The sequence below is a fragment of the Mycteria americana genome, chromosome 3, assembly GCF_035582795.1.
Source record: "Mycteria americana isolate JAX WOST 10 ecotype Jacksonville Zoo and Gardens chromosome 3, USCA_MyAme_1.0, whole genome shotgun sequence".
Lineage (NCBI taxonomy): Eukaryota > Metazoa > Chordata > Aves > Ciconiiformes > Ciconiidae > Mycteria > Mycteria americana.
The window spans coordinates 72,551,640-72,577,957 of record NC_134367.1 but is presented as its reverse complement, the minus strand read 5'-3'; the positions used below and the strand labels follow the sequence as shown (position 1 = coordinate 72,577,957).

At 47.3% G+C, this 26,318-nt stretch overlaps 1 protein-coding gene and 1 long non-coding RNA gene across 3 annotated transcripts; one reads left to right on the top strand and one right to left on the bottom strand.

Annotated features, from left to right (window-relative positions):
• The first annotated feature begins 10,036 nt into the window (after positions 1-10,036).
• LOC142408453 (uncharacterized) lies at positions 10,037-17,427 on the top strand. The gene is made up of 3 exons (XR_012775296.1): positions 10,037-10,365; positions 11,921-12,070; positions 13,247-17,427. It is a non-coding gene; the product is annotated as an uncharacterized LOC142408453 (long non-coding RNA).
• On the bottom strand, positions 17,358-26,105 carry ZBTB2 (zinc finger and BTB domain containing 2). 2 transcript variants are annotated; one of them, XM_075498982.1, is made up of 3 exons: positions 25,737-26,105; positions 21,530-21,713; positions 17,358-19,544 (listed from the first exon to the last, which is right to left on the bottom strand). In XM_075498982.1, the coding sequence occupies exons 2-3, from the start codon at positions 21,700-21,702 to the stop codon at positions 18,182-18,184; spliced, it is 1,536 nt and encodes a 511-aa protein (XP_075355097.1). In that variant the 5' UTR covers positions 21,703-21,713; positions 25,737-26,105; the 3' UTR covers positions 17,358-18,181. The 2 variants fall into 2 exon arrangements, with proteins under 2 accessions (XP_075355097.1, XP_075355098.1); XM_075498983.1 differs by lacking the exon at positions 25,737-26,105 and adding an exon at positions 24,245-24,507.
• Positions 26,106-26,318: the final 213 nt, after the last annotated feature.

Sequence of the window (26,318 nt, the reverse complement as noted above, 5' to 3'; positions counted from 1 at the left end):
GTTTTCTTTCACTCATAACCAATAGTTGCTCATGGAAAGAACAGATACAATACTTCTTCCTGTAAGCATTTCTTGATGTGTCTCAAGGCTCTGGACAGTCCTGTTATTTATCAGTTACTTATTTTTCCAATGAAAGAGACATCACATTTTGTTTCCCCTTTCCTATTAATTAATAGCTTGGGTCACTGGAGAGCATCAAACCTTACAATCTAAGCAGAAGAGATGATTTTGCTTAAAACTTCAAAAATTCCTATTTTTGGTTTTGGCTAATGTACAGGGGCACAGTGATGATGTGCTATGGCAAACCAACCTGTTATACTTCTATATCATTCTGTAGAAACAAGGAACCTTGGCACATCACTGAAAAATAATGTAATGCCTGTTGAATTTTGAGTTGTAAACTATGTCAGGAATTGATTAATTGTCCCCATTGAGTGGCAAGGTACGACTAGCAGGAAAGTGGCAGTGAGATGTAGGCCTACTGACAACATGCAGGGAAGCAGAAGGGCACAGCTGGGGGACTGCAGGAGCAGAGACAAATGTGCATCAAGTGATGTAAGACTGCTGTTACTGGAAACAAAATTGTTTATTATAAGAAACTTGGCATCAGAAGAGAATCAGAGAGGCTCCGCAATCTGTTGCAAAAACAGAAGAAGACTGAAACGAGTTGAAAAAAGTGAGTGCTTTTATTGAACATTAATTTGTGACCTGTTTGCAGCAACACAAGGAAGTAAAACAGCTCCTCCAGAGCAGCCAGGGGAAGCAGTATGGCATGCAAAGAGTGAGAGCTTCTGGGGGGCTGCCGATCCTGTTTTGCACAGACGAGTGGGAAATGGAAGGGGAAAGGTGGGATCTTGTTTCTTTATTCTCTACCTTTTGTCCTGTAGCCAGGAAATACACAGTACTGGCTATGCAGCTTATGTTTCATGTACTGAACTTTTATACTCTCTGTCCTCAAGCCAACTGCATTTTAACCCCATATGCTTTTCCAGAACTAGAGCCTGCTGTAACCATGGGCTGCTCCTCCAGGCAGAAATGTTCTGAGCCACTCAGTGCTATGTACAAACCCCCACATTAAAGAAAACACACCTACCTCCCCAAAACCCCACACAAAACAAAACAACCAACAAAAACAAACAACAAAACCCCAAAATGAAGTAAGTACCCTGTACATAGTGGAGCAAAAAAGTGTTAAAAAGCTATACTAGCTTTATAACAAATAAAGTCCATCAATAAATACTTAACTGCAGCAGATAAAGGCTTTATGGACACAGTGGCATCTCTATGATTAAGTCCTTTTTAAAGAATACATTCATACATATATATGAACATTTGAAGTAAGAATATCTTCACTTTAAAGATAAGTTCCTATCTTCAAAGTAACACTTAGCAATGAACCAAAGATGCTGTGAAGCTAGTGCTTTTCCATTCTGCAGGAGGAGAGGGGGGTAAGAATTTTTAAAATTTGCTGGACAACTAATTATGATCTGTGAAGTGTAAAGTTCGGTGTAGCTCAGTTTTTCCCCTCATTACTTATTTTCTTAAGTAATAGAAAGGGAGACACCAAAACCATCTAACTGGCTCCTGCTCTAGCTATAGGACACAGACCAAAGTTTAGAAGGTTATGTTTGAATTTTAAATGAGCTAGACTGAAATATTAATGATTCTTCAGCTCAGAAGAGCTTAAAATAGACTGTCAAATGAGCAGTGCTGAGGTTAGTCTGTTTTAATGTTCCAGCGAAAAATCTACACTTCTTTTTGATTCTGTTGTGAACTCAAAATGTAACCAAACCATGGGAACAGAGTGTCCCTAAAGGGAAAAGGTACTCTGTTTTTTAAGCAGAGAAAATTAAACAGAGGGAGTAGTAGTGCTGATGCTTGGAGAATTAACATTTCTCACCCCCCTCAGAATGCAGTTCTCCGGGCTGCAGGAGCTGCTGGACCTTTGTGTACTCTGTGTGTGTGCATGTGCACGCGCGTGTGCATGCATACATGTACAATCCCACTGGCTGGACATGCTCAGGCTCTGTCTCCTCTCTGGAGCTGGGGACAGGGAACTGCAGCAGCCATGCTCCCATTGCTGGGCTGGGCGGTGCTGAAGACCAAACAGTTACTTCCCCTTGGCCTCGCACTTCCCTGGGGCAGCTGGAACACAGCGTGCGGGGAAGTGCCGGTGCTTCCGCCCTGCCGAAGTTTCGCTGCCACCTGCTCATCAGCTCATGGCTCTCTCCCAGCAGTGCTGCTAACAGAGTGTGGGGGACACAAAACACCCCCTCGAGGCTCATGTCCCTTTCCCATCCTGTTCTCTTCACTCAGGGCCAGGGGGACCTGTCACAGCTGAGCATCCCAGGGGCTGATCACTGAGGATGCTGTTCTTGACTGCTCTCCAACACCTTCTTCTGCCTCCAGCACCACCTTCTGCCTCCAGCATCTCTTCCTGCAGGAACTGGATGCTGAAACCCAGAGAAAGGCTTCCCTTTCTCCACAGAGGCAAAAATTTCAAGAATAGTGATGCATCCTGGAGTTTAGGAAACTATCTAGCTCTGTCTTTCACCCTTCAGAACATCTATTCCCATATGTATTCCTGTCTGTCTATCTATCTGTCTATCTATCTATCTATCTATCTATCTATCTATCTATCTATCATTGCCTCAAAGTGCTTACAGTGGGAAAGACAGATACTCATCTGAGGCCCTCCCACCGGTCTTCCCATAGCACAGAGTGTCCTCACCAAGATGCTGAGGACAAGGGCAGGTCACTGGCAGTGAAAATGTCATCTCCTGCCTTCTGAATGGTTGAGTGACACGAAGGCACCAGCCTGGTCCTGGTCAGCCCTGCATGGTAGGTGTGACAATATATGGAATTTTTTTTCTCTCACTGCTATCTCTGCAGCTCTGCCCAGTTAGTAACTATGATCCTGTCTTAAGAGACTCATAGCTACTCCTGCCAATTCTGTCTACTGGACCAGTAGTCTACCCAACCTTACTCTTAGATCCTCATGATAGGTGCCTTTTAGTTACGGATTCACAGACGGGTCAGTCGTGGGTGAACCCATGGGGAAAATAGTAAATAAGGACAACCATCCCCTTTACCGCACAGTTTCCTCATATCGATGCACCCCTGTTAGCCTGTTACAAACAGATGCCGCCTTAGCCCATAGCAAGATGCAAAAAGGTCTCCCTGTTGTGTACCTGCCGCTGCAAGCCTCAGGACGTCGTGGTTTTGAGTGCTCTGCAGCCCCCTCTGCAAAGCACTCTGTTCTCTGGGGCAAGCGTGCTGCAAGACAGGGCTGCAAGAGTCCCTTTGGCTTTCCAGTGCAGCCCCTCGGTATAGGAGCGCTGCTTCAGGAATGCTCTTTGGGGCATGCAGTGCCTGACCCTGTGAAGGGCTGCTGAACAGCGAGCCAGGACGCCTGGGTGGTTGCACTGGTGTGACTGCACCATCTAGTGCTGTCTTCTGCAACTCACTGCTTGTCTTACAGCCAAAAGGAGGCTCAACTGGTTTCTCACAAGTCGACATGGATTGCACCTCAAATGCGTGTAGAACCGTACTTCCTCTTTCATAACACCCCCAAGGCTGGAGAAATTGATGTGGCAAAGGCCGCAGCTTCTTCTAGCTGCTGTCTTCCCTGGTAGGTGAGCTACCACCCAGCTTGGACAGCCGTGAAAGAGGAAAAAGCATGACACAGCGCTAACTTGCATCAGTGATGTATGCACATAAAATGCACATGCGAAATACCGAGCTGCTTCAGTGGGCTCTGAAGGGAAAATGCAGATTCAGTTCTAGATTGCTAGCTGTATTCAGTGCCAGTCCGAATCAAGTCAGGAAACAATAAGGCAACAGCAGAAATAAGGCCCAGACCTGCAGCGACCACTCACTCGCTCGGCTCCTGCTCAGGTGCTGCCCTAAGGCACAGCTCCTGCGAAGGCCTGATGTGTGCGGGGAGCAGCACCATTTGGCTGCAGAAAGAGCCGCATGTACGCTGGATACCGAGGCCAGCAAGAGATAAGGTCTGCTGTCTCTGCAGCCTTGCAAAAGTAATTGTTTGGTAGTTTCTGATAAGCCTGAAAGCCTTCAGAACTAACTGCAACAAGCCACAGGAAAGGTGTAGACCAGACTTCCAAGCTGGAAGGCAGGATTATGCCAGCTTACCCCATAAAGCTTTTGGAAGCGGATCCACCAGCAGCTGGGCTGCTGAGGCTCTCCTGCTTCCTGGGGTGATAGAGGGAACACCTGCAGCGTGATGCAGGAGGAAGGATGAGCACCCTCAGCCAGGCAACTCTTTTGCTCGTAAGCGTGCGGGTTAGTGACTTTGTGAGTTAATGAGCATGTGAATTGTTGAAGCAACAATTTAGAGAACTGACAATCTAGACTAGTCAAGGATTGAGCCCTTGTTTGATTTTTACCTGATGAGCTCATGAAATAATCATAGAATCATAGAGTATCTCAAGTTGACCCATAAAGATCCAAAAAAACTTGATTCACAGTGTACGTTCCCCTGTGAGTCTGAGAGACCCAAATAAACGGTGACATTTTATTGGTGTCAGAAGTTGGATCTCTCTCTGACATGTTGTGTTGGTAGGCACAAGCTGCTTTACCACGCCGATTGCAATTAGTTATGTTTGAGTCTAGAGAGTATATGTGTGTGTGTGTCATGACGAATGAAAGACTAAATAGCGAGTGGCAACAAAACCCACCTCCTCCTGTAATAACTACTCGATTGCCAGCCTTATTGCCTGCCATGGCAGCCAGTGTGCAGACTGCCTTGCTGGAAATCCCTGGTTCAGCTGAATTGGAAGCAGCAGCTCCTGTAGTCCCAGGTGCCAGACAACCCCCTCCCACAGAGCCAAATTGCTGGGCAGTTATGCATGAGCAGGGACACTTCTGCCCCATAGGAAAGGGAGCAGAGGGAGCATTGAAATCATTAGCCTTAGCCAGGGTGAAGTGGTAATAATACCTTCCAAGAGGTCTTCCAGCGAATGTTAGCAGATATACCAGTATATACTACAAATTATAAAAACCAGAGGAGAACCTCAGCTAAAGTAAATGTAATGGAAAAGAGCCAGCCTGTCTCTGTGCAAAAAGGAGAAAGCAAAATGGGGAAATAGAGGAGCACCCGCAATCACTACTGCATGTAAGTGGTTATGGAAAACATGTTTAGATAAAGAGCTCTCTCCGAGACAGTTAAATGGGCTGACGACACCTGTTTTACAGCAATTGGCTGAGTTTGCCTCATCGACTCTTCATGACAGTCCTCTGGGATCCGTACCCAGGGATGGCGGCGACATGGTACGACTTAAGAAAGTAATGACCAAGGCAGAGGATTTTAGGGATGTGAGCTCTGGGATACGTACATCTATCAGCACTGACCCTAGACCATGAATATGCAGGAAACCAAGGTTGGGGCTTGATCCTTGCCCTGCTGAGGATTCAAGTACCAAGGTGATGGTAGCAGTTAATGACCACTGCTTTAAGGGAGCCCAAATGTAGATGGTAGATAAGGGCACTTACCGAGGACAGCCTCCACTTAGCAAACAATTAGTTTCAATTGTAGGCGTCCGTGGGTAAGTCACTACCCACCCAGTGGCCAGGGCTAAATTAATTCTGTCTACTGGACCAGCAGTCCACCCGACCCTACTCTTAGATCCTCATGATAGGTGCCTTTTAGGTACGGATTTACTGATGGGTCAGTCGTGGGTGGACCCATGGGGAAAATAGTAAACAAGGACAACCACCCCCTTTACCGCAGCATTTGCTTCCTATCGATGCACCCCTGTTAACCTGTTACAAACAGATGCCGCCTTAGCCCATAGCAAGCTAGTTAGCACTCCACATTGCAAGTTCCCTCCTGATGCTATCCATCCTCTTACTGAATTGACAAAACAAGCAATCAAGGAATCACTGGCAAGTCTCCTCCCCCTACAAGTCTCCTGTATGGCCTCGAAGAAGCCTAATAGCAAGTGGCAACTAACAGCAGATTATGGTGGCCTAACCGTTGCTGCCAAACCGCTCACTGTGGCTGTTCCCAGTATAGCTGATATAGTCAAGCCTCTTAATGATGGATGGCAACTACTGATGTGAAAGATACGTTTCTTATGATCCCAGCACCGGAGGCAGATAGGATGGATGAGGTTTGCTTTCATCTGCCAGGGACTCCAGTATACATTTACTCGCCTATCGCAAAACTTAAACCATAGTCCCACGACACGTGTAACTCATGCTACATTGGCTAGAGAACTGGAAATGTTAAAATTTCCACAAGAGGTCACTGTGGGGCAGTGCATCGGTGATGTCTTAAGAGGTGGACACTTCGAGGAAGCTGTAAACGGGCTATGGACACTTGCTGCAACACACCCACAGTCAACTGGGGTAGAGATACCAGAAGAACAGAAACAAGGGCCCAGTCACGAATTCATCTTTTGGGGAGTCAGATGAATAGGTGGGAGAAGATCAGCCCCCGATGAGGTGCTACAAGAGATCCAATGGTTACCCCTGCCCCAGAATAAGAAAGGAGTTATGTGCTGTGCTAGGGACTTCGGGATCTCAGAAGGCACATTTTCCAGGTTTTATTATAATAGCCTGACCACTCCATAACTTACTAAAGAAAAATGCAATCTGGGAACAGACCCCACAACATCATGTGACCCCCAGAGCTGTTAAAGAAAACCATAAATGTGTATCAGTCACTGGGAGTCATCCACCCTATGTGGCCCCTCTCACTACACGTCCAGGTGGGAGAGAAGGGATATTGGTGGGGACTAGAGCAAGAGGGGCTGCCTGGACCCACACAACACCCCATCACTTTGGGCTCCAAATCACAGCAGAATTTTGTGTAAGAAGGCAGTCACATATAAGAATAAGACTACTATTAAACAATTATGAAAAGAAAACCTAATTTTGAATAGGAGATTATGTCTTTGCAGGAAGAGCATGAAACTGGGCAGTGGGGGCATCATGAGGGCAAATACACTTTCCCTCTAGTAAAGCTTTTTGAAAATCTGACAGAGCATAAGTGTTTCCATGGTAAGCATGGAGTGCCTCACTCCCAAAGCTTTTTGCACTTCAGTGAAATCTGAATCAGAAAAGATGATAGGTATAGTCTCTCCCTAGACTATTTACTGTACTTGCTTAACTGAGACCTTCGTTATCTCCATCTCTGAGAACTTCTTGGGAAAATAAGATGGTCTTGAGAGAGTAAGTTGTCATTAATAAAGCTTTTTTAATTGTCTTCTTTGTGTCAGATGTGCTAAGCATTCATGTGCCATTTGGAGAGATGCCAGTCTTAGAGAACAACTGCCAAGGCTGTGGCAGAGCCAGGAGCTTTATCCACGAGGATTAATTCAGGGATGCTAACAGTTGCTCTTTTGAAGACTTCACCTTTTTGTTACGGTCATTAAAAAGCAATGCCTTTAATGCTCAGTATAGCTACATGTGTGCTCCATGCAAAGGTCTGCACAGCTGCCCCAAGATTCTGGCAGATATCTCAACCCACTCCCCTCAAGGGGGGCAGCAAGGACTCCCTCACCTCCTTCTCCCCTTTCCTATGAGCAGACAGGGACAGAAACAGGGGTGTCTCCTGCACATGCTCTCAGGTGAAAGGGAAAACTGAAGCTGAAATTAGGGAAGAAAGGACAGAGAAAGAAGGGGAGGAAAATGCATTCTGTTTAGTGCTGCAATGCTTGAAATACTTGTTTGGTGTCATTCTAGCTGAACAGGCAGCGTCCTGTGCCCACACTCTCCACCAGTTGTTACACAGGCTTTTTGCAGCCTCCCCCTCCCTTCAGCAGTTCCTTTGCAGCCCCACTCCAGTGAGAGGCTCCCGCTCTGTTTCTCTCCCAATCCTAAACCTACACCTTGGTTGCGAGTTGAGCCTTGTCCAAAACCCCAGCCCTGGTGCAAGGTGAAAAACTCTTTGGGAGGGCAGACTGTGGCCTCTCAGTCACATTTAGATGACTCGTTCTGGGTTGTGGCTTTTCTGCGTCAAAAATGCAGTCTAATAGAGCACTGAGGTTGTGGCCTTCTTGACAGGTCCAGGGTGGCTGGCTGCAGTGTAAGCCTGTGCCACAAACACCCCTGTCAGCTGGAGAGGCAGTGTCCTTCCTGGACCTAACTGTCTCTTCAGCAGGTGTTTGACTTGCTCAGGTTATTTCCTGGAGCCTCTCTTGGGTCTCTGAGTAGCTGGAGCAACTCGCCTGTGTAATCTTAATACATTTCTTACTGCAGGATGATACCAAGAAATGCACCCTCTTGGTCCTATCAGACATGGAAGAAGGATTTTGCCACTCACCTGGTAGGTTTTAAAGACAAACTGAGGAACTGCCCTTTGCTAATAGTGCTTGCAAGCTGGCACTTCTGCAAAACTGTCTGCTTCAGTCAGCAATTCAATGCTAGCCAGGAGACAGCTTAAAGCCTGGAGTGTTACTCTTTTGCAAATGACCTCTCTCCCTTGTGCTCAGTGGCAGAGACATCAGTGCTAAGTGCCAGTGGCATTATATCCCTATTGGTCCTCAGAGCCATGTTTAATCGCGTTCCTGGACAGCAATAGGAAATAAATGTGCTCATTTCTCACATAAGAGTCACCACTGAGGTGTGGCACTGCACGTGAGTATCGCTACCAGCAGCTACACGCCAGAGCAAATAAATCCTCTTGGCAGCAGCTGCTGCACTTGTTTCCTCTCACCGTGCAAAACCTCAGCTCCTGTAAGCACTCTGGAGGAGACCATCAGCAGCATGTGGCCAGATGCAGAGTAAGCTGTTACCTCACCCTCCCTTGCATGAGTATCAGAAGCAGGAAAATGTTTTATATGACATTGCAACACTAGGTGACTTTCTCATGGGTCTACCAAGGACTTGTGCTGAGACACAAATACAAGTCTTGAGAACTTCTAATTTCTGTAAGACAACTTCTTTTTGGAGCAGAAAGCAACTCCTTTAGGAGCAAGCGGATCCATCTCTCACAGTTTCTGAAGGGGAAAAAAGCATCAATACAACCATCGTCTCCAAATTCCTAGTATGCTCTTCTCTTTAGGACACAGATACAAATCCCACGCAAAGAGATTTCTGACCCTCGAGCTAATGAGAACTGAAGGTGGTGCGCTCATTCTCTGGGGCAAGTATACTGCATTTGGTAGCACCTTTTCTTGCCTGCCTGGCAAGGGCAAGGAGAAAGCACCAGCCGTAAGAGGAGCACTATCATTGGAGCACTGCTACCCCCAGGTTGGCAGAGCAGAAGCCATGTGTTCTCAATTCCTTCTGTGAAAGACATTCAAAGGCAGAAGCCCCTGCTTCCACTCTTGCTCTAAGATGGGGGCATGGTCCGACGGCATAGTGAAAACCGTTGTCATTGCAAGCTGCCCAACTGACACATCTGCCTTGCAAAGTTATCGCAGAAACCTCTCCAATGTCAAAATCCTCTATAAATGTAAAATACCTCAGTGTTACTTTTGTGCCTTGTATGTTCCCACTCTCTTAAGAGGAAACACTTAATAGAATGTAAAAATACCCAAAACCAAACAAAAAACCAAACCCCACCCCAAAACAGGAAAGGTGGTGTCCTCAGAGTCATGGTCACAGTTTAGGTGGCTGCTTCCTGAGTCACTGCGTAGTTGTCTTTAATTCTCTCCCCGTTTAGTTTGAGCTGCTGTTTCACCACACATCAGCTGTCTGCTCTGCCTGACACAGCTCTGCACGCAGATGAAAGCTGATTCCAGATTTCAGCTGATTCCTTCAGCTGATTTTTGCTTTTGTTTCACTTGGAGCAGATGGGAGCTTGGGGAAGGCCGGCAGCATTGTGGCCCTTTGCTCTGAGACACACCTTTACCCACGGGGACTCCCCAGGGCGGCTATACTCTAGCCTCAAAATGACTCTGGCCTGTGGGAAAGACGATACGTTGCCCAACTCAGTCCAGTTTTAAGTAAAATTGTGGTGTTACTAAACCAGCTGGAAGGACTCAATTTCTGCTACCCACACCAGCAGCGGGTTTTGGGTGGGGCAAGCTCACGAAGCTCTTCAGACACGCAGCACCGGGGAGAACACGTCCGTGCCCTCACACAAGCTGTGACACTGGCAGAAGGGGGAAACCCGCCTCAAGCAGGGTAACGACCGCCCGCCACCGGCGCCCTGCCGCCCCGCGCATGCGTGCCCTCCGCCCACGCCCTCTCCCGCTCGCGCGCTGCGCCGGAGGCGGCTGCGGCGGCGCTGGCGGCCGTTACAGCTCCTGAGGGAGCCGCCCGGCTGCTGTGGGCCGTACCCGCCCGCGACCCGGCGGCGGCGGCCCCCATCGATCCCTACGGCTCCTGCAGCGGCCCCACGCCCTGCCCGCCCGACCGCCCGAAGTACCGAGCGCCGCCGGACGCCGCCGAGCCGTGAGTGCCAGCCTCCGGCGGGCCGCGCCCTCCCGCCCCGCGGCCTGCCCACCCGGGCTCGCCGCTGCCCGCCACGCTTCGCCCCCAGCTCCCCTGCGGCGGCCTCGACGCCTCGCCCCCAGCTCCGCTTCCCGGGGGAGGGGAGTCCCCGCCGCCCTGCCAGCAGGTGGGACGCGCCGTCTTAACTTGCCGTTACTTCGGGTGAACTGCAGATCTGGCCTCTCAGAGCTGAAATTCAGCGTGTAGGTCGCTGCTCTGTCACCACAACTATCGATGCTTGACGTGGTAGAGAGAAGGAACGTGTTGCTTACACAAACCTCATATATGACAGGAGAGTGGTGCAAAGCGACACTTACACCTTTCAAGTCATACCTATGCTATGTTTTTTTAAATGCAGGTCGTTCTACAGCTTTATTGAAAAATAATAAGTAGGACAGGAAAACTTTGAACTTCAGTAAACTTAGCAAATAATGGTGAAGTTTCTCCAGAGGTTCTTTTTCAGTTCTTGTACACAAATCATGACTTGTCCTGGATCTCTTTCCTTTACCAATATTGTGAAAGATGTCTCGTGTATGTCTCAAAATGATATTTAAAAAAACACCTCAATAAGAATGCAGTGATATCAAAGAATAAGATTACTATTGAGCAATTATGACTCAGTATTCTGTGTATGTGTCTGTGTGTGGAGGCCTGTGTGCCAGCAACTGGAGTGGTGGTGGTTTCGTGATGGGGCATTACCTTCCTTTACTCATAAGTGTATGCAAATCGCATGCTTTGAATGACTATTTCCCTTCACGTCCTCCAAGTACTGCTGTTGGGGTGGAAGGACCTGACCCAGTGTGTGTGTAGCCCTCCCCGTTTTCCAGGCTTTACCCTTTTGTAGGGCAGTCAGGAAAGGCCTGCTTCTGCTGGGATGGGAAGCTCACGCTGGCAGTTTAACACCAGCAAGGAGGCTGTGACCAGCATCAATGTTCAGGGATTCCCAAAAGCATGCGCCTGTCCTCATCCAGGGCTGCACTTGCAGGGGCTAACTAATTATGCCACCATGAAATCAACCCAATTTGGAGTCAGCTCCTTTTGAGGGGAAATGGTCCTGGTCAGTCCTGAATGTCAGACGCAACAGTATTTTTTATATTTTATATTTATAATAATAATAATAATATTTAATAATATTTAAGAGTAATAATATTTAATAATATTAATAATAGTTAAGATTACATATTTTCTTATCATTGAAGATGCGCAAAGGTCTCCTTGTTGTGTACCTGCCGCTGCAAGCCTCAGGACGTCGTGGTTTTGAGTGCTCTGCAGCCCCCTCTGCAAAGCACTCTGTTCTCTGGGGCAAGCGTGCTGCAAGACAGGGCTGCAAGAGTCCCTTTGGCTTTCCAGTGCAGCCCCTCGGTATAGGAGCGCTGCTTCAGGAATGCTCTTTGGGGCATGCAGTGCCTGACCCTGTGAAGGGCTGCCGAACAGCGAGCCAGGACGCCTGGGTGGTTGCACTGGTGTGACTGCACCATCTAGTGCTGTCTTCTGCAACTCACTGCTTGTCTTACAGCCAAAAGGAGGCTCAACTGGTTTCTCACAAGTCGACATGGATTGCACCTCAAATGCGTGTAGAACCGTACTTCCTCTTTCATAACACCCCCAAGGCTGGAGAAATTGATGTGGCAAAGGCCGCAGCTTCTTCTAGCCGCTGTCTTCCCTGGTAGGTGAGCTACCACCCAGCTTGGACAGCCGTGAAAGAGGAAAAAGCATGACACAGCGCTAACTTGCATCAGTGATGTATGCGCATAAAATGCACATGCGAAATACCGAGCTGCTTCAGTGGGCTCTGAAGGGAAAATGCAGATTCAGTTCTAGATTGCTAGCTGTATTCAGTGCCAGTCCGAATCAAGCCAGGAAACAATAAGGCAACAGCAGAAATAAGGCCCAGACCTGCAGTGACCGCTCACTCACTCGGCTCCTGCTCAGGTGCTGCCCTAAGGCACAGCTCCTGCGAAGGCCTGATGTGTGCGGGGAGCAGCACCATTCGGCTGCAGAAAGAGCCGCATGTACGCTGGATACCGAGGCCAGCAAGAGATAAGGTCTGCTGTCTCTGCAGCCTTGCAAAAGTAATTGTTTGGTAGTTTCTGATAAGCCTGAAAGCCTTCAGAACTAACTGCAACAAGCCACAGGAAAGGTGTAGACCAGACTTCCAAGCTGGAAGGCAGGATTATGCCAGCTTACCCCATAAAGCTTTTGGAAGCGGATCCACCAGCAGCTGGGCTGCTGAGGCTCTCCTGCTTCCTGGGGTGATAGAGGGGACACCTGCAGCGTGATGCAGGAGGAAGGATGAGCACCCTCAGCCAGGCAACTCTTTTGCTCGTAAGCGTGTGGGTTAGTGAGTTTGTGAGTTAATGAGCATGTGAATTGTTGAAGCAACAATTTAGAGAACTGACAATCTAGACTAGTCAAGGATTGAGCCCTTGTTTGATTTTTACCTAATGAGCTCCTGGAATAAAGCTTGATTCACAGTGTACATTCCCCTGTGAACTTGAGAGACCCAAATGAACTGTGACAATCCACCAAATATTCACTGCTGAAACTGGACTTACACAATACAGTAGTAACACGATGGAAAATGCTTTAACCATGTGTGGTTGAGAGATTAAGGAACAGGATTGAAGGAAACATGGATTTATCAGGAAGCTCCCATAGAAACCATAGGGGCTGCTTCAAAACCGGGCCTGAGAGAGTCAGCAGACTGGAGGCAGGCTGTGGATCTGTGCTGAGGCATGCTGGAGCGGTGGGGTACCTCCTCCACACTCTGCAGAGCAGTACAGTAAGCGTACATTTGTGTTAACTTGCATTTTGTGGTTCTGCTTCTCTCTTCTCCGAGTAGATTTCCTAAGGTTCCAGGAAAGCTTCGCTTTTGCCCAAGGCAACAGAAATGGACTGAATATGAGGAAGTCCTTCTGCTGGCAGCTCCTTTGGCACAAGGGCTAAAATAGTGGCACTGCAAGGAGTGGCACCAGTTACTGAAAGCTGCGCAAAGACCACGCTGAGCTCTGCATCTTGGCACGCCTGATCTGTTGGATGCATAGACAGCATGGCAGCAAGGTTGTACTGCGGAGGAAGCGTGTTTCATGGTTTTGGCTGAATTTCATTAAAATATGTCCTTTTTAATGGCAGGCTTGGTAGAAGCCCATGTTTAAGGACAGTGAGTTTCTCTTAACTTCTAGAGATGATCATGGATCATCTGGCAAATAAACCTTAACAAGGCATGCTGCAAAAGACTTCTTGCTTCTTTCTGCGTTTTGTTCTGGTTCGGGTATGAGTGGGATTTCATTATCCAGTGACAGCAACAGGCATTTTTACAAACAAAAACAAATGAACAAAACAAGAGCTGTAGAAATGGAAATGTACTGCCTCAGGTAGGACAACAGCTGGGCTTCTTAAACAGCCAGCCTTTATCACCACTGGTAATATATCACCTAGATTCCATTACGAAGGTATGCTGCTGTAACTAACAGTGTAATATTTACAGGGTTGAAGTAGGAATGTTAAATGGGATTTGTTTTAAGCAGTCTAGATACTCCTAATTATTCATAGCTATGAAGTATCTTGCCACATGGAAACATTTGTCGACTTTTAGGAAGCAGTAAATAAGAGTCAAAAACAGACCTCCAAAATGAACTCTGCCTTATTTGTGTTTACTTTTTAAGATTAAAAGGTGGGGAAATACAATGAAGGAAAAATGCTTTAACTTGGTTAAGAATGAATCAATTTGGTCTTCAATTGCTTGGGCCAAAGAAAACTGAAGAACTATATTACTCTCCAAAAAGGCACAGTACTTGAAAAAGGTAATCCTGTTGTTAAGCACATAGGGAAAAAGCATTGCAAGGGATTGTGATGCCACCGGGCACCATAGAACCTGCTCTTGTCTAACCAGGTTTCCTTTAATTAATGGAGAAAGTTTTTATAATGTCAAAGAAGTTATTTAAAGCAAACAGAAAGAAATCTATTTTTTTTTCTTGTGACTGAAGCTATTATTTTATGGGATTTGGAGCTGAAGAGCCAGAAAGCAGATTTTTCTAAACATCAAGATGGCAACTTAAGGCCCAGCAGTGTAAACAGGAGCACAGTTTAAACTATTCAATGTTTTTAACACTAGTATCTTCTAATAAATTCTCCCCCTGCAGAAGCAGAATGATTATCAGACTAGTGACCAAGAAGATAGATACTTCATACAAAGTTGACAAAAAATATTGATTGCAGAGGACTGCAATCTTCACTTTCAGAAGTGATAATCATCTGTTCTTTCTATTGAGCAGATATATTTGTAGGTATTTGGTAGTTCTGAAGTCAAGGCAGAGGTGTCTTGTCAAGTGACATGCCTGGGAAATTAACTTTGAAGTTACTCCTTTGGAAATACCTGGGGGCTGAAGGTCCAGCCCACAGCCTTGAATGATGGCAGATTTTCACCGATTATTCAGTAGTTCCTGCAAAGCTGTCTCCTTTCATTTGGTAGAAAATTCACAGCTTCAGCAGGTGAGCAGACTGAATGCGTAATAAGCAATTCGGTCACAAATTTGAGTCAAAAGTTTAAAGATAAATTCTGAAGTTATCTCCAACTAGAATAATAATTTAGATGGGATTTAACAAAGAAGCTTGAACAAAACTGTAATTGTGCTGTATTTACCCAAATTCTTGATGCAGCTGTTAATAACCTGAATATACTGTTTCTAATCCGTTGTAGAGGAACAAAACTGCTCAAGCAGTGAGAAGCAATGACTTATCACTATGGAGCATCAGACAATAAAGGGTACTTAAAATAAACCATTATGATAGCTGAACACATATAAAAATAATCTCTTTATTGTGATTTTTTTTGTCTTTACCTGACAGTGTTATTTCTTAAGAATAAATATTAACAGGTGAAAGTATCTCTGCTGAGCCTGCAATTTCACGTTTCTTGCAGCAGCAGTGCTGTCACAACCAACTTATTCCCCAGCTGCTTGTTCCCCGCCCTACGCCGCCCCTTCTTTCCGGGCAGTACACCGGCTTACGAGGCCACACTGCCCACCAGATGAGGGACCTGCCCAAGTGGGCGTCACCGCTTCCTACCCTCTTCACCCTGGATGTTGCCAGCAGCAACGCTGGCTACAGTAATCCTCCTCCCAGCTTATTTCTGCCCTTCCACAAGCCCGTGAGTCATCTGAAGCCCTCTGCAGAGCTAAAATAGGGAACAGATTTGACAGAAAAATAGCATTTTTTTAGGACTGGTTGTTTTTCAGTGGAATCAGTTCACTTGAGCCCATTCAACATGTAACTGAGCAAACATCATGTTCTCCAAACAGTGGAGAAGGATAGGTGAGAGCAGGAATAACGTAAAGACCCGGGGCTGCTCAATGTCTCACAAAAAATGGTGTGGCCATGTGTACCCTTCTGACACAACCAGCCACCTGGGGAGTTGAGCCAAACTGCTGTACTCTGCACTAGAGCAGAGCTCAAGCTCTGAGAAAAAAAGAGCATCTGGCTACGCAGTAACTAATAGTTGAGGTGGCAGCACCTTTAGCAGCTGTAGTCATTTTGGAAATGAACTTGTGAGTATCCCCTAAACCACAGCTACCTCAAAAGCTGACCTTACCCTGAATGAGGAAAGATTTATTCTTTTTTTTTTTTCCTGCTCTGAGAGCATTTCAGACTAAGTGAGATGAAATAAAAAACACATTTAAAGAAATTACATTGGTAAATGAAGATCCTAAAAAAGTTTTAAAATGGGCAACACTAAAAGAATTCTGTAAGATGTTACTTTTTTTAACTCAAAACACTTTTATCCTTTGAAGTAAAATCAATTCATTTTAGATCTATTACTCTAGTACAAGAGAGATAATAAACTCAACACCACTCACAATAAACTTTACAATAATTGTCATGTTATAATAAATGGAAAAAACGAATACGTAGTGACCTTTGTGCCAAATCCACTGTTGTGAGCTTTAGTAAGCTATTTGTTCAACTGTATGACGGAGGTTTTAGTCTGATACACAGAATACATTGCTTGGCTTTTAAACCGATTCATTAAGAGCTCGTTCAGGAAGACTGAAAACCAACAACCTTTTACCTTCAACTCAATAAATCATATCCCATTTAATTCAGTTTTTATTCAATGAAATGATGTATAAAAACTTACAAATCTGAGAACTTAACTATACACAAAAAGATGATATTCAGTTTAAACGTATACACAGAGAAGAGCTGTGGTTTGTGACTTGCCCTCTCCCGCCCCTCCCCCCAAAACACACACTGTCTCCATTTACGATGGGGCACTTATTCTGTCCGCTTACGCCTTCTGTTGGCCCAGTAATTGCTCGGTGGGCTTCATTGCTGCTGTCAGTTTAGGTTTTTAGGCTACCAGCAAAAAATCTGGGCATCTATATAAAATAATAAGAATCAGCAACTTGATTTTTAACACAAAGATGCAGTGCTACCATCAGCAGTAACTAAAACTACAGAATTCACCCTTTCAGTTTTTGCAGACTTTGCCTTGGCTTTGAAAATAACGGGACTCTCACAGAGCAGAATTTGCCAGCCAGCACTACAGATTCACTTTAAAACAACCATGATCCCCTGTTGCTAGAACGTCTCTGCACCACTTCTTCCTCTTAACTCATGCCATTAGACCAAATGAAATATGGACATTCCTTGCCTAAGGCAATAAAGCTTTTCTCTCTCCTTTCATCCAGAGTGACTCAAACTTACAGCTAACAACACATGCATGTGCCGCACTAATGATGGTACAGTGCTCACCAGTATGTCACTTCTCTAGTTCCCTTTGTAGCTTGGGTGACAACACTTACCTATTAGCTTCTCTTCAACAGGCCAATAAAAATGCACACAGCTCAGGATGTTTTAAATTTGATTAAAAATAACCTGTGCAATGACTACTTTTGTCAAACAACTAAAAGACTTTCTGGGCTGAGTCTGAGGGTAGATGGCCAGTTACTTAAAAAAGATGTGTGCATTTATTTACCTGTACCAAATATACACACAAACACTTTCTATATATATATATATATAAATCTTTATACATATACAGTATTTTATATATATATAAAGATTGCCATCACATTATTATTACAGCTACTTAAGTCAAAATTTGACTAAGTAACTACTTTGCTTGACTCGATGCTATCTGAAACAGATACCCAAAGGCATACTTGAAGGAAAACATAAGGCTAAAAATAACCCAACACCCTCAGCTCTTTTTAACTCAATGAACAGAGATTTTTGCATTCATTGAGAAAAGTTCTGAGGGTTTTAAGTTATAACCTTAATCAACTTGCTTGTGGACTTCTAAAAAGTACGATGTTTAATTTGCCAGATCTTCTCAAAATGCCTTTTTACCAGGGAAACTAATATATATATATATATATATTTTCTTTGCTTACCAAACTGATACTCTGTTTCTCATTACACTCATCGTTGTATCTAAATACACTTTTAAGCAATCTAAATTTCATTTAAAATCTATTAAATTTGGATTAACTAATACTATCAACATAGTTAGCTGGATTATTTTTTCACATGTTCCTTTGTATTAAAATCAATTATGTTGTGGTTTGATGCAAGAGCTTTTTGTTTGTTTTGGTGGGAGAGGCAAAGTCCAATTTCCTAACGTGCCAGTACAGTTCTGGTTGCTGAAGACAAAGGGTGGGAAGGAAGCTGGTGGAAAAGATGGCAGGGGTAAGTGAGGTAAGAGGTGGGGAAGGAAAAAATTGATTTAATAAAAAATGAGTAAAGAAACTTTAAAAAATTGATATAGGTTTCACATTCAGTCTAACAACACTGCTTCCTGCTCCTTTTTGATGGAGGCTAACACTGCATTATCAGTCTCTGTGGCTTCTGTGTCCCCACCACCTAGCAGAATGGAGCGATCTTCTTCTAGTGTAAAGACAGAGTTTTGATTTTGGCACGAATGTTTGACTACTTCATTGGGAGTTGAAAACGTTTTGTCACACAAGTTACATTTGTAGGGCTTGTTGGTCTGTACTAGCATGTTGTCCATTTGACTGCCTTCCTCAAAAGTACAGAGTTCCAGAGTCTGTTTGTCCACCATCGTGTACGTGTCCATGCTCTGGTTTAGGCACACGTGTCTGGCAGCCTGGTTCGCCCTGCAAAAGCTTTTGTCACAAGTGCTGCACTTAAAGGGCTTGCCAGTGTGTATGTACATGTGCTCCCTCCAGTGGCTTTTCTGAATAAATTTGCGACCACAGATGGAACATTCGTATTTCCGTCTTTTTACTTCCCTCTCTTGATCTGCCTGCTCCAAGTTGTCTATGTCTGCAATGTCGGAGGGGGGCGGTGTCTCTGACTGCTGCTGCCCATCAATTATTGGGGAGTCTGAGATCTGCTGCAGCTCACTGTCACTAATCATCCCTGCTTCAGGCACTTCCACGGCATCTTTATCCGCTGTGTTGTTACAGAGAGACAAAGAAATATTACTTTCTCCCTGCTGGCTAGATGTGAAAGGAACTCCTGTGTGGATCTGCAGGTGCTCACGCAAACTACTTCGCAAATTGAACCGGCGACCGCAGAGATGGCAGGCGTAGTATTTTGGGAAGCTTCCATTCCTTTTCATAATGCTTGGCTTGACATGTGCTATTGTGAGTGAGGCAGGCTGTTCATCTGAAGAAGATGCTTCCATGTTGGCCTCTTCTCCTGCAGGTGAATTATTACCAGCAGCAGATACCAATTCTGGAGATAAAGAAGATGGCAATGGGTCAGAAGTGGACATATTTGTCCGGGTCACTTGTGGCAGAGTTGTAGCTAACTGCGAGAGCTGTGAGCCTTCAGAAACCTGCTCTTGGTTCATCCGTGATGTCTGTGGCCTTGGTTCTCGCCCGAGTTTGTCAGTTGCTGATGTAACCTTAGTGGGATGTCTTATCTGGTGATCTGCAATCTGAATGCCATACAATGAAGATGCTAATGGAAAAACTTGATCCGGGTGAGAAAAAGTTCCCTGACTTGCAAGGCTGGCCTCTTGAATTAGTGGATACGCATGCAGAAACTTTATTCCCTGTTCTAGTCGAACTGGGTCAATGAGTTGCGGTGCCATCTTCCCAGTGTACATCAAATGTAAGAGATAACTGAAGATATCTGGCTGTATGTCAGTCGCTTTCAAACGGACACATTCACTGAAAGGTGAAACAAAATGATCAATAAGAGATAAGGAAAATCTTTTTTACCAGATCTAGCTTATGCAAGCATTGATAAAAATCAGAGGCAACTACTTAAATTCAAAAGACAGAATCTGCAACAAATAGAGAGAAATGCTTTAATGTAAGAGAGCTAATCTTATTGGCTACTTGAAAGATGACATTTTTTTCCTCAGGAAAGTAACTGGCTTGAAAGACAAAGCTGTCCCATTGCAATCTACACCTTTGTAAACTGCTGTTATGTTATACATTTGTTGTCACATACCAATGTATTTTGTAAATTGCAAAGGTATTTTTCCCCTTGTTTGGGTTGGATTCAAACACGTCTGTAGCTAAATTAAAAACTTCTAGCACTGGACTCTACATTCACAATCCATTAAACTTTTCTCAGTACTTAGCCCTGAAAACACCTAAAATTCACCTGGCACTTGCCTGTTTGGCTTCTATGGCTTACTGGTGTTTACAGCTACAGTTCTGCAAATGTGTGGTATCACCTTGTCTCAACTGCATTACAATTCAGAAACCACACAGGACAGGGTGTGATCTGATGCCACAGGCATAGCCTGGGCACATCTAACCCGTGGAGGCCAGGCTCCTTACAAAGCAGAACGGTAGCTTCTTTCCTTGAGTAGGGAGGAAGAAACAGTAGCACCGGTGGTACACCTGGACATCCTAACAGTCCCTTGGTTAGAGTGCTCAACAAAGGGAGACGCTTTGGCTGTGATGCCCTCTTCAGCCTAACAGGACTGAAACCAACACCATCCTCCAGCTGAGAGCATGCCCTATGCATCACCCTTTAGGATACTCTGGACTGAAACACCCACCACTCCTCTGGTTGAAGCTGGATCTCTGTGCAGAAAGAGAGGCAAGATTCACAGAAGAAGAAAGAAAATCAGGAACATCTTGGTTAGGCCAGTTAGCTAACAGGAGAGGATCTGGGATTCTAATCATTTTTCAGAGTTGTTTGTTTAACGTAAGAGCTACAAATATTAAATAAAAGACAGAAAACCAGAAATGGACATGACTGCGCACTGTGGTCTGAATGCTCCAACACAGTAGGCTACCAAGCTGAGGAGGAAATTATAGCCAATTCTTCCCTTTGAGATGCACCCTTCTTGAGCGCTCTCTCCAACTGCTTTTGAATTCTCATATATTACTCAAAAGTAAACTTTACAATGCCTTCTTCCAGAGATGACCGTGTGCTCTTGATGGAGCATCAAGACCGATACATCTGCCTGCAGTCCTGTCTCAGAAGTGCAAATGCACTTGTGTACTTGATGTTTACTTTTGGCTAGGAACTCTTAGGGTTGAGTTGAGAGTTCCACTCACTTAACATAAACTTTCTAGATAGTTCAAATAATTGGGAAAAAGAAAAGACCAAAAATTCTTTAAAACAGTCTTACTTTCGTTGTCTTTTCAATGCCCTCCATGTAAGGCTGCCCACAAAGAAAAAAAAAAAAAAAAAGGAAGAAACACAAACTCCCTTATTTTCCACCACTATGTAGTATTCTATTATTTAACTGACTTTGGGAAGCTGTAAAAAAAAATGAAACATATTAACCTCTTTTATAAGTCAATTTCTCAAAATCTCCTAGCAAATACTTATTGGGTTGTACATAATGTTATGGAAATGTTAAGAATAGCACCAAGACAGAGTAGAGGATAGCGAGCGGGGGAAGGGAAGAGGAAAGTGCAAGAGGATCCTCAAATATTCAATTCTAGGAATTCTATGCTTTTTTAAGGATAAAGAACTTACACTAAATTATAACATTAGTGTTAATGAATCACAGTTCAACTTTAACACGCTTTAAAGTGAGATTCTAGTTTGCAGATAAGACTGGATTCCATATTCCTTATATCATAGCAAGACGCAAAAAGAACATTTTCAGGTTTCAAAATGTTGCTAGACCTCCTTACCTGAACTAACTGAACAACATTTAAACAGTGAACCTTTTTATAGTTACCTGGTTTGATGAACAAACAACATCTTGAAGTAGTTGGAGAAAGAAGCAAGGACTGATTTGTGTGCCTTGAAGTAGACATCACCAATGGCAACTGTGCAGTCACACAGGAAACCGAACTCCCTCTGAGCATTTAGTTGCTGCAGCAGAATAAGTCCATGGTTGGCCAAATCCATTTTTTTACACTCTGAAAAGCAAATGACTTCCATGTAAAACTTAATAGTAGATGCACAGACGCAACAGTAGATGTCGCTTAACAGGTATTTTCCTCTTAATATCCGTATGCCATACTTTAGTAACACCTCTTAATCCCAAGCTACTGTATAAATGATATCTTACATGTAGGCAAGGATCTCTGTTTCATGATGGGCAATGTGATTCACACAGGTGCAAGTCATTTGCCGAGGCTTAAAGAGCAAAGCAGATCCAGGACTAAAGAGTTCTGAAAAGGCATGGTGGGACTTGGATAGAGAAACATAAATAGCTAAAGGAGAGGAAGAAATATTAATAAGTAGTAAAAACACCTATTTGTATGGGAAGAACAAAGTCTTTTGGCCGCCACTCATCTGTTCAAACAGGAAAAATAAATCTCCCTTCTGGTATCAGTCGCCCTCACCTAAGTGGGTGGGAGAGACAAGAGCAGAACCCAATAAAAGATGTTAGATACTTTTAACCTGAATTTTCAGTGTCTCTCTATAGCTTTTACCTAAAAGTTATGTGTCCATCCAGCTGAATCCAAACCCAGCACTAAATAATTAAGCATTTCTGACGGTTATGCCCTCTCCTGGGAAATACCAGATACATATCTGAGTTCCCAGGCTGCAACAATGAATTCATTCTAGGTATTGGCAAGCCCTCTGGACTATCAGAACAGGAGGGGCCAATCTTTTCACTCAACAACTATTTATTTATTTATTGAGATGAGCTACAACAGCATTTTGTAAGGAGCCTGCATGCCGGAGTGCCTCACGCTTGCCTAGCAAATCAAGAAACCCGAGGGGTGAGAGGTGCGGTTCTGTCCATCGCTGGCCGTTGGCGCAAGGTAGGATAACTGACGGTGAAACGTGGCACCAACCTGAGTCCCCTTAAATCGGGGCTTGTGCAGCCCCCCAGCCTCCCTGCACCTCCTGGTACCAGCTGCTGGAGGCTGCCCTCAAAGAACTACCTAAGAGTGATGAACTTTTTCTCAAGGATTCAAGGGCAGCCTTGGAAGCAATAATTGATAACTTTGGGGAAGAAAATAGCCAGGGAAACACATTAGGACAGTTGTGTATGGTTGGATGGATGAATATACGGCTAGTAAGATCAACAAGCGGATATAAACTTAAAACAAATAGCGCTTTGGGCAGAAAAAGTGAAAGCATGAAGTAATGTAGGTCTGTACGTAGCCACGTAAAACAGCAAGAGAAGTCAACAAAATACCTGGGCACGTTATACCCAGAACAGTGCAGATGTTCTATGAACAGAAAAGAAAGAGAAGGTGAAACCAGAAGTGGATCAAAAGCAGTAGATTTATAAGTAGTCTTGGGTTTTTTCCCCTCCAAATTTAATAGGAAGTTATAAAAATTTTAGGTAAGGTACAAACAGCTTGTTTCTTCTATACAGTGAGAGCGTGGCTTTTTGGGAAAGAGAATAAAAGTGTATTCCACATATGCCAATATGTTTAGTCATTGGAGAAACAAGTAATTCCACTTAGCTGGAGAGTGAAGAATGCCCTCGTATTTAAACCAATAGCCAGGCCAACCAAATGCATTCCTTTGCATTCATAGGAGACCAGAACTCGTTTGAGTCTGAAGTGTAAGGGCAAAGAAAGAAAGACAATTTAAGATACGCTTGATTATTATCTTACAGTTAGTAAGAGGAAGAAAACCCAGGTTCCAGCTCTCTTCAGGTCCATCCTCTCCTCCCTAAATTACTGTTTGGATAATTACGTTTGTACAAACAATATGCTAAAATCCTCCCCCTCTCTCTAAAAGAGGGAATACTTGCTGTCAGCAGTAACAAAAATCATGTTGATTGTTATTTAATCCTGCAAGATGCTCCATGCAGGTAGACTTTGTGATGTTACGGAAAACACGCTAGATTTTCTTTTTTGGTAGCTTTAATTTAGCTTATTCTGTGTGTGCTACTTTTGTTAATTCATCAGTGTTGAGTCTGGTTTGTACTTGGACAGCGAAGCTTGTCAGGCAGAGCAAACCATCGATGCGAGGGAACTCCAAGCCAGAAAGGCATTCTCTCTAGTTATTATCATCCTAAATTTGTTTAGCTTATAGTTAAGCTTATCCAAACGGCAGTCACTGTGGCAGTTGAAGCTGTTACCCTTCATCAGAGACCCCAATTAATCTTTGCACAAAACGATACGGTGTTCGTACACGTGCGCAACACTAAGTTTCTGTGCGTATTTAAAAGATATTTAAATGCTTTGAACTGAAGGCACTAGAAGAATTACACTCTAAGGAAACTATATGGCAGAGGAAAAGAGTAAGGAAAGCACCTTGTCTCTCTTTTATATATAGGAGGGTACGTTACAGGTACACGTATGTTCAGGAGTTTTACCCGTAGCTAAATAAAATGGTGATTAACACCAGCAAGGCCATATTTTAGCGCTGACCGATTCAACAACTGTGCAAAACATTTCTCGTGCCCTGAAACCCTCTGGGGACAGTCCTTGCATTGTACGGCTGACAGGCTCAGCTTTATCACAACTTTCGAAGTTACCTAATCTGCTCAACAGTGGGTGAAAAACCACGCCAGGCTGAGTCCTCTCGGAAAACCTAGGTTTATTTCGGAGACCACGAAGGGAAAAGCGGAGGGCGCAAGTCAAGGACGAGACGGAGGAAGAGCCGGTACCGCACCACGCAAGAGGAGACACAGGCCGAGGCGGCAAAGCGCCGGGCGCGGAGAGGAAGGAGAAGGGAGCGGAGGCCGGCAGGCGCTCGGGCAGGGGAAGCCGGCCGCGCCGACAGGAAACAGCTGCTGGCCCGGCTCAAGCACAGCCCGGCGCTTCCCGGCCTGCCCTCGCACGCCGCAGCGGACACCGGAGCTCCCACCGAAGGCCGGCCCGCTGCAGCGGCAGAGGGCGCCAGCCCGGCCCCGGCGCTCACAGAGGCGCCCCACCGCCCGGCAATGCCCGCGGCCCCGCGCGGGGGCGGGGAGGCCCGGCCCGGCCCTGCCCCGCCCGCCACAACAGGCCCGCGCGCGCGCGCCGGCAGCGGGGGAAGGGAGGGCAGGGGCGCGCGCCGCTCGGGCGCTCCCGCCGCCTGCCGGCGCCGTAGCGCGCGGCGGGGCGCCGCTCGCGGCGGGGGGCGTGGCCTGCCGCCCGCCCTCTCCCCCGCCCCCCTCCTCCCCGGAGTCACGCTCGGCCTCTGTGGCACAGGTGACGGCGCCCTCCCATTGGCCGCCGGGGCGGAAGGCCGGGTGGCCGCGCGCCGCTCTCACTGGCTGCGCCCCACCCCTCCTCCCCTCTCTCCGCCCGCCTCCCCCCCCCCGCGCACGCCACGCGCGCACGGACGGACGGAGACGGCGCGAGACGCAGCGCGAGCGGAGCCGCCAGGGCGCGCGAGACGGGAACCGCCGCTGCTGCCGCCGCCGCCAGGGCCGCCCAGCCTGCCGAGGAGAGACAGGCGGGGCCGCCCCCTCCCGCTCCGCGCGGCGCCCTCCTCCCCCGCCCTTCCCTGCGCCGGATGCCGCCGGAGGGGGCCGCCCCGCTGCGGGCGGGCGGGAGGGAGGGAGGGCGCGCGGGCCCCAACCGGCCGAGCCCAGCCCGGCCCGGCGCCGGGCGACACCGGGCCCCCCGCCCCCGCCTCCCCTCCCTCCCTCCCCCGGCGCGGCCCACCCCACCCCCCCCCCGGCCCGGCCCTCCCCTCCCTTCCCCTCCCCTCGGCGCGGGCCCATCCCCCCCCCGGGCTGTGCCCCGGATGGAGCCGCCCGGCCCGGCCCGGCCCGGCGGGGGTTTGTCAGGAGGCCAGGCAGCCCCAGCGGCGCCAGGCGCTGCCCTCCTCCTCCTCCGTGCCCCCCTCGGCCCGCCGCGGCGCGGCCGGGCGCCCCTCGCACACAATGAGGAGGTAGGGCCGAGCAGGCCCCGCCGCGCCCCCGCGTCCGCCCGCCGCCGCCGCCGCCTCAGCCCGGGCCGCGGCCGGTGCGGCGGGGCCGGGCGCACGTGCGGGCGGCGCCGGGATCCCCCGGGGGGCGCGGCGCGGCCGGTGCTCACCTGAGGGGCGCGGGCCGCCGAGGCGCCTGGTGCCGCGCGGGCCGCCGCCGTCTCCGCGCCCAGCAGCAGCAGCAACAACGGAGTCAGCGCGGCGGCGGCGGCGGCGGCTTTTCCTGTCCGGTTACGTTAGGGTCACATGACCGAGAGCGGAGCACAGAGGCTGCAGCGAGGAGCCCCCGCCGGGGGGGAGGGGAGGCGGCGAGCGCTGTGGCGGCAGCAGCAGCAGCAGCAGGAGCCACCCAGCCCCCGCCCGCCCCTCCCTCCCCCGCTCGCCGCGCGCAGCGCGGGCCGCACCGGCGGGACCGGCCCCGGCCCCGCTGCCGCCTTCCTCCCGGGCACCCCCCGGCCGAAAGCGTCCGCCTCCGGCGGAGCGGGGCGCGGGTCCTGCGGCCGGCGCGCTGCCCCTTTAAAACTCCCGGGGGTGGGGGCTGGTGCAGCCCCCCCCTCTCCCCCCCCCAGTCCAGCCCGCGCCGCTCCGCGCCGCTCGCCGCCGGGCGGGGGCGACCGCGCCGCTGCCAGCGCCCCTCCGCCACCCGGGCTGCGGAATAACGGGCCGGGCCGGGCTCCCCGGCGGGCACGGCT

Excerpts from the sequence above, each read along its gene's own strand:
- ZBTB2 (XM_075498982.1), bottom strand. The coding sequence starts at position 21,702 with ATGGATTTGGCCAACCATGGACTTATTCTGCTGCAGCAACTAAATGCT. Across the intron at positions 19,545-21,529 it reads TTGTTTGTTCATCAAACCAG|TGAATGTGTCCGTTTGAAAG; the intron begins GTAACTATAAAA and ends TTCACCTTTCAG.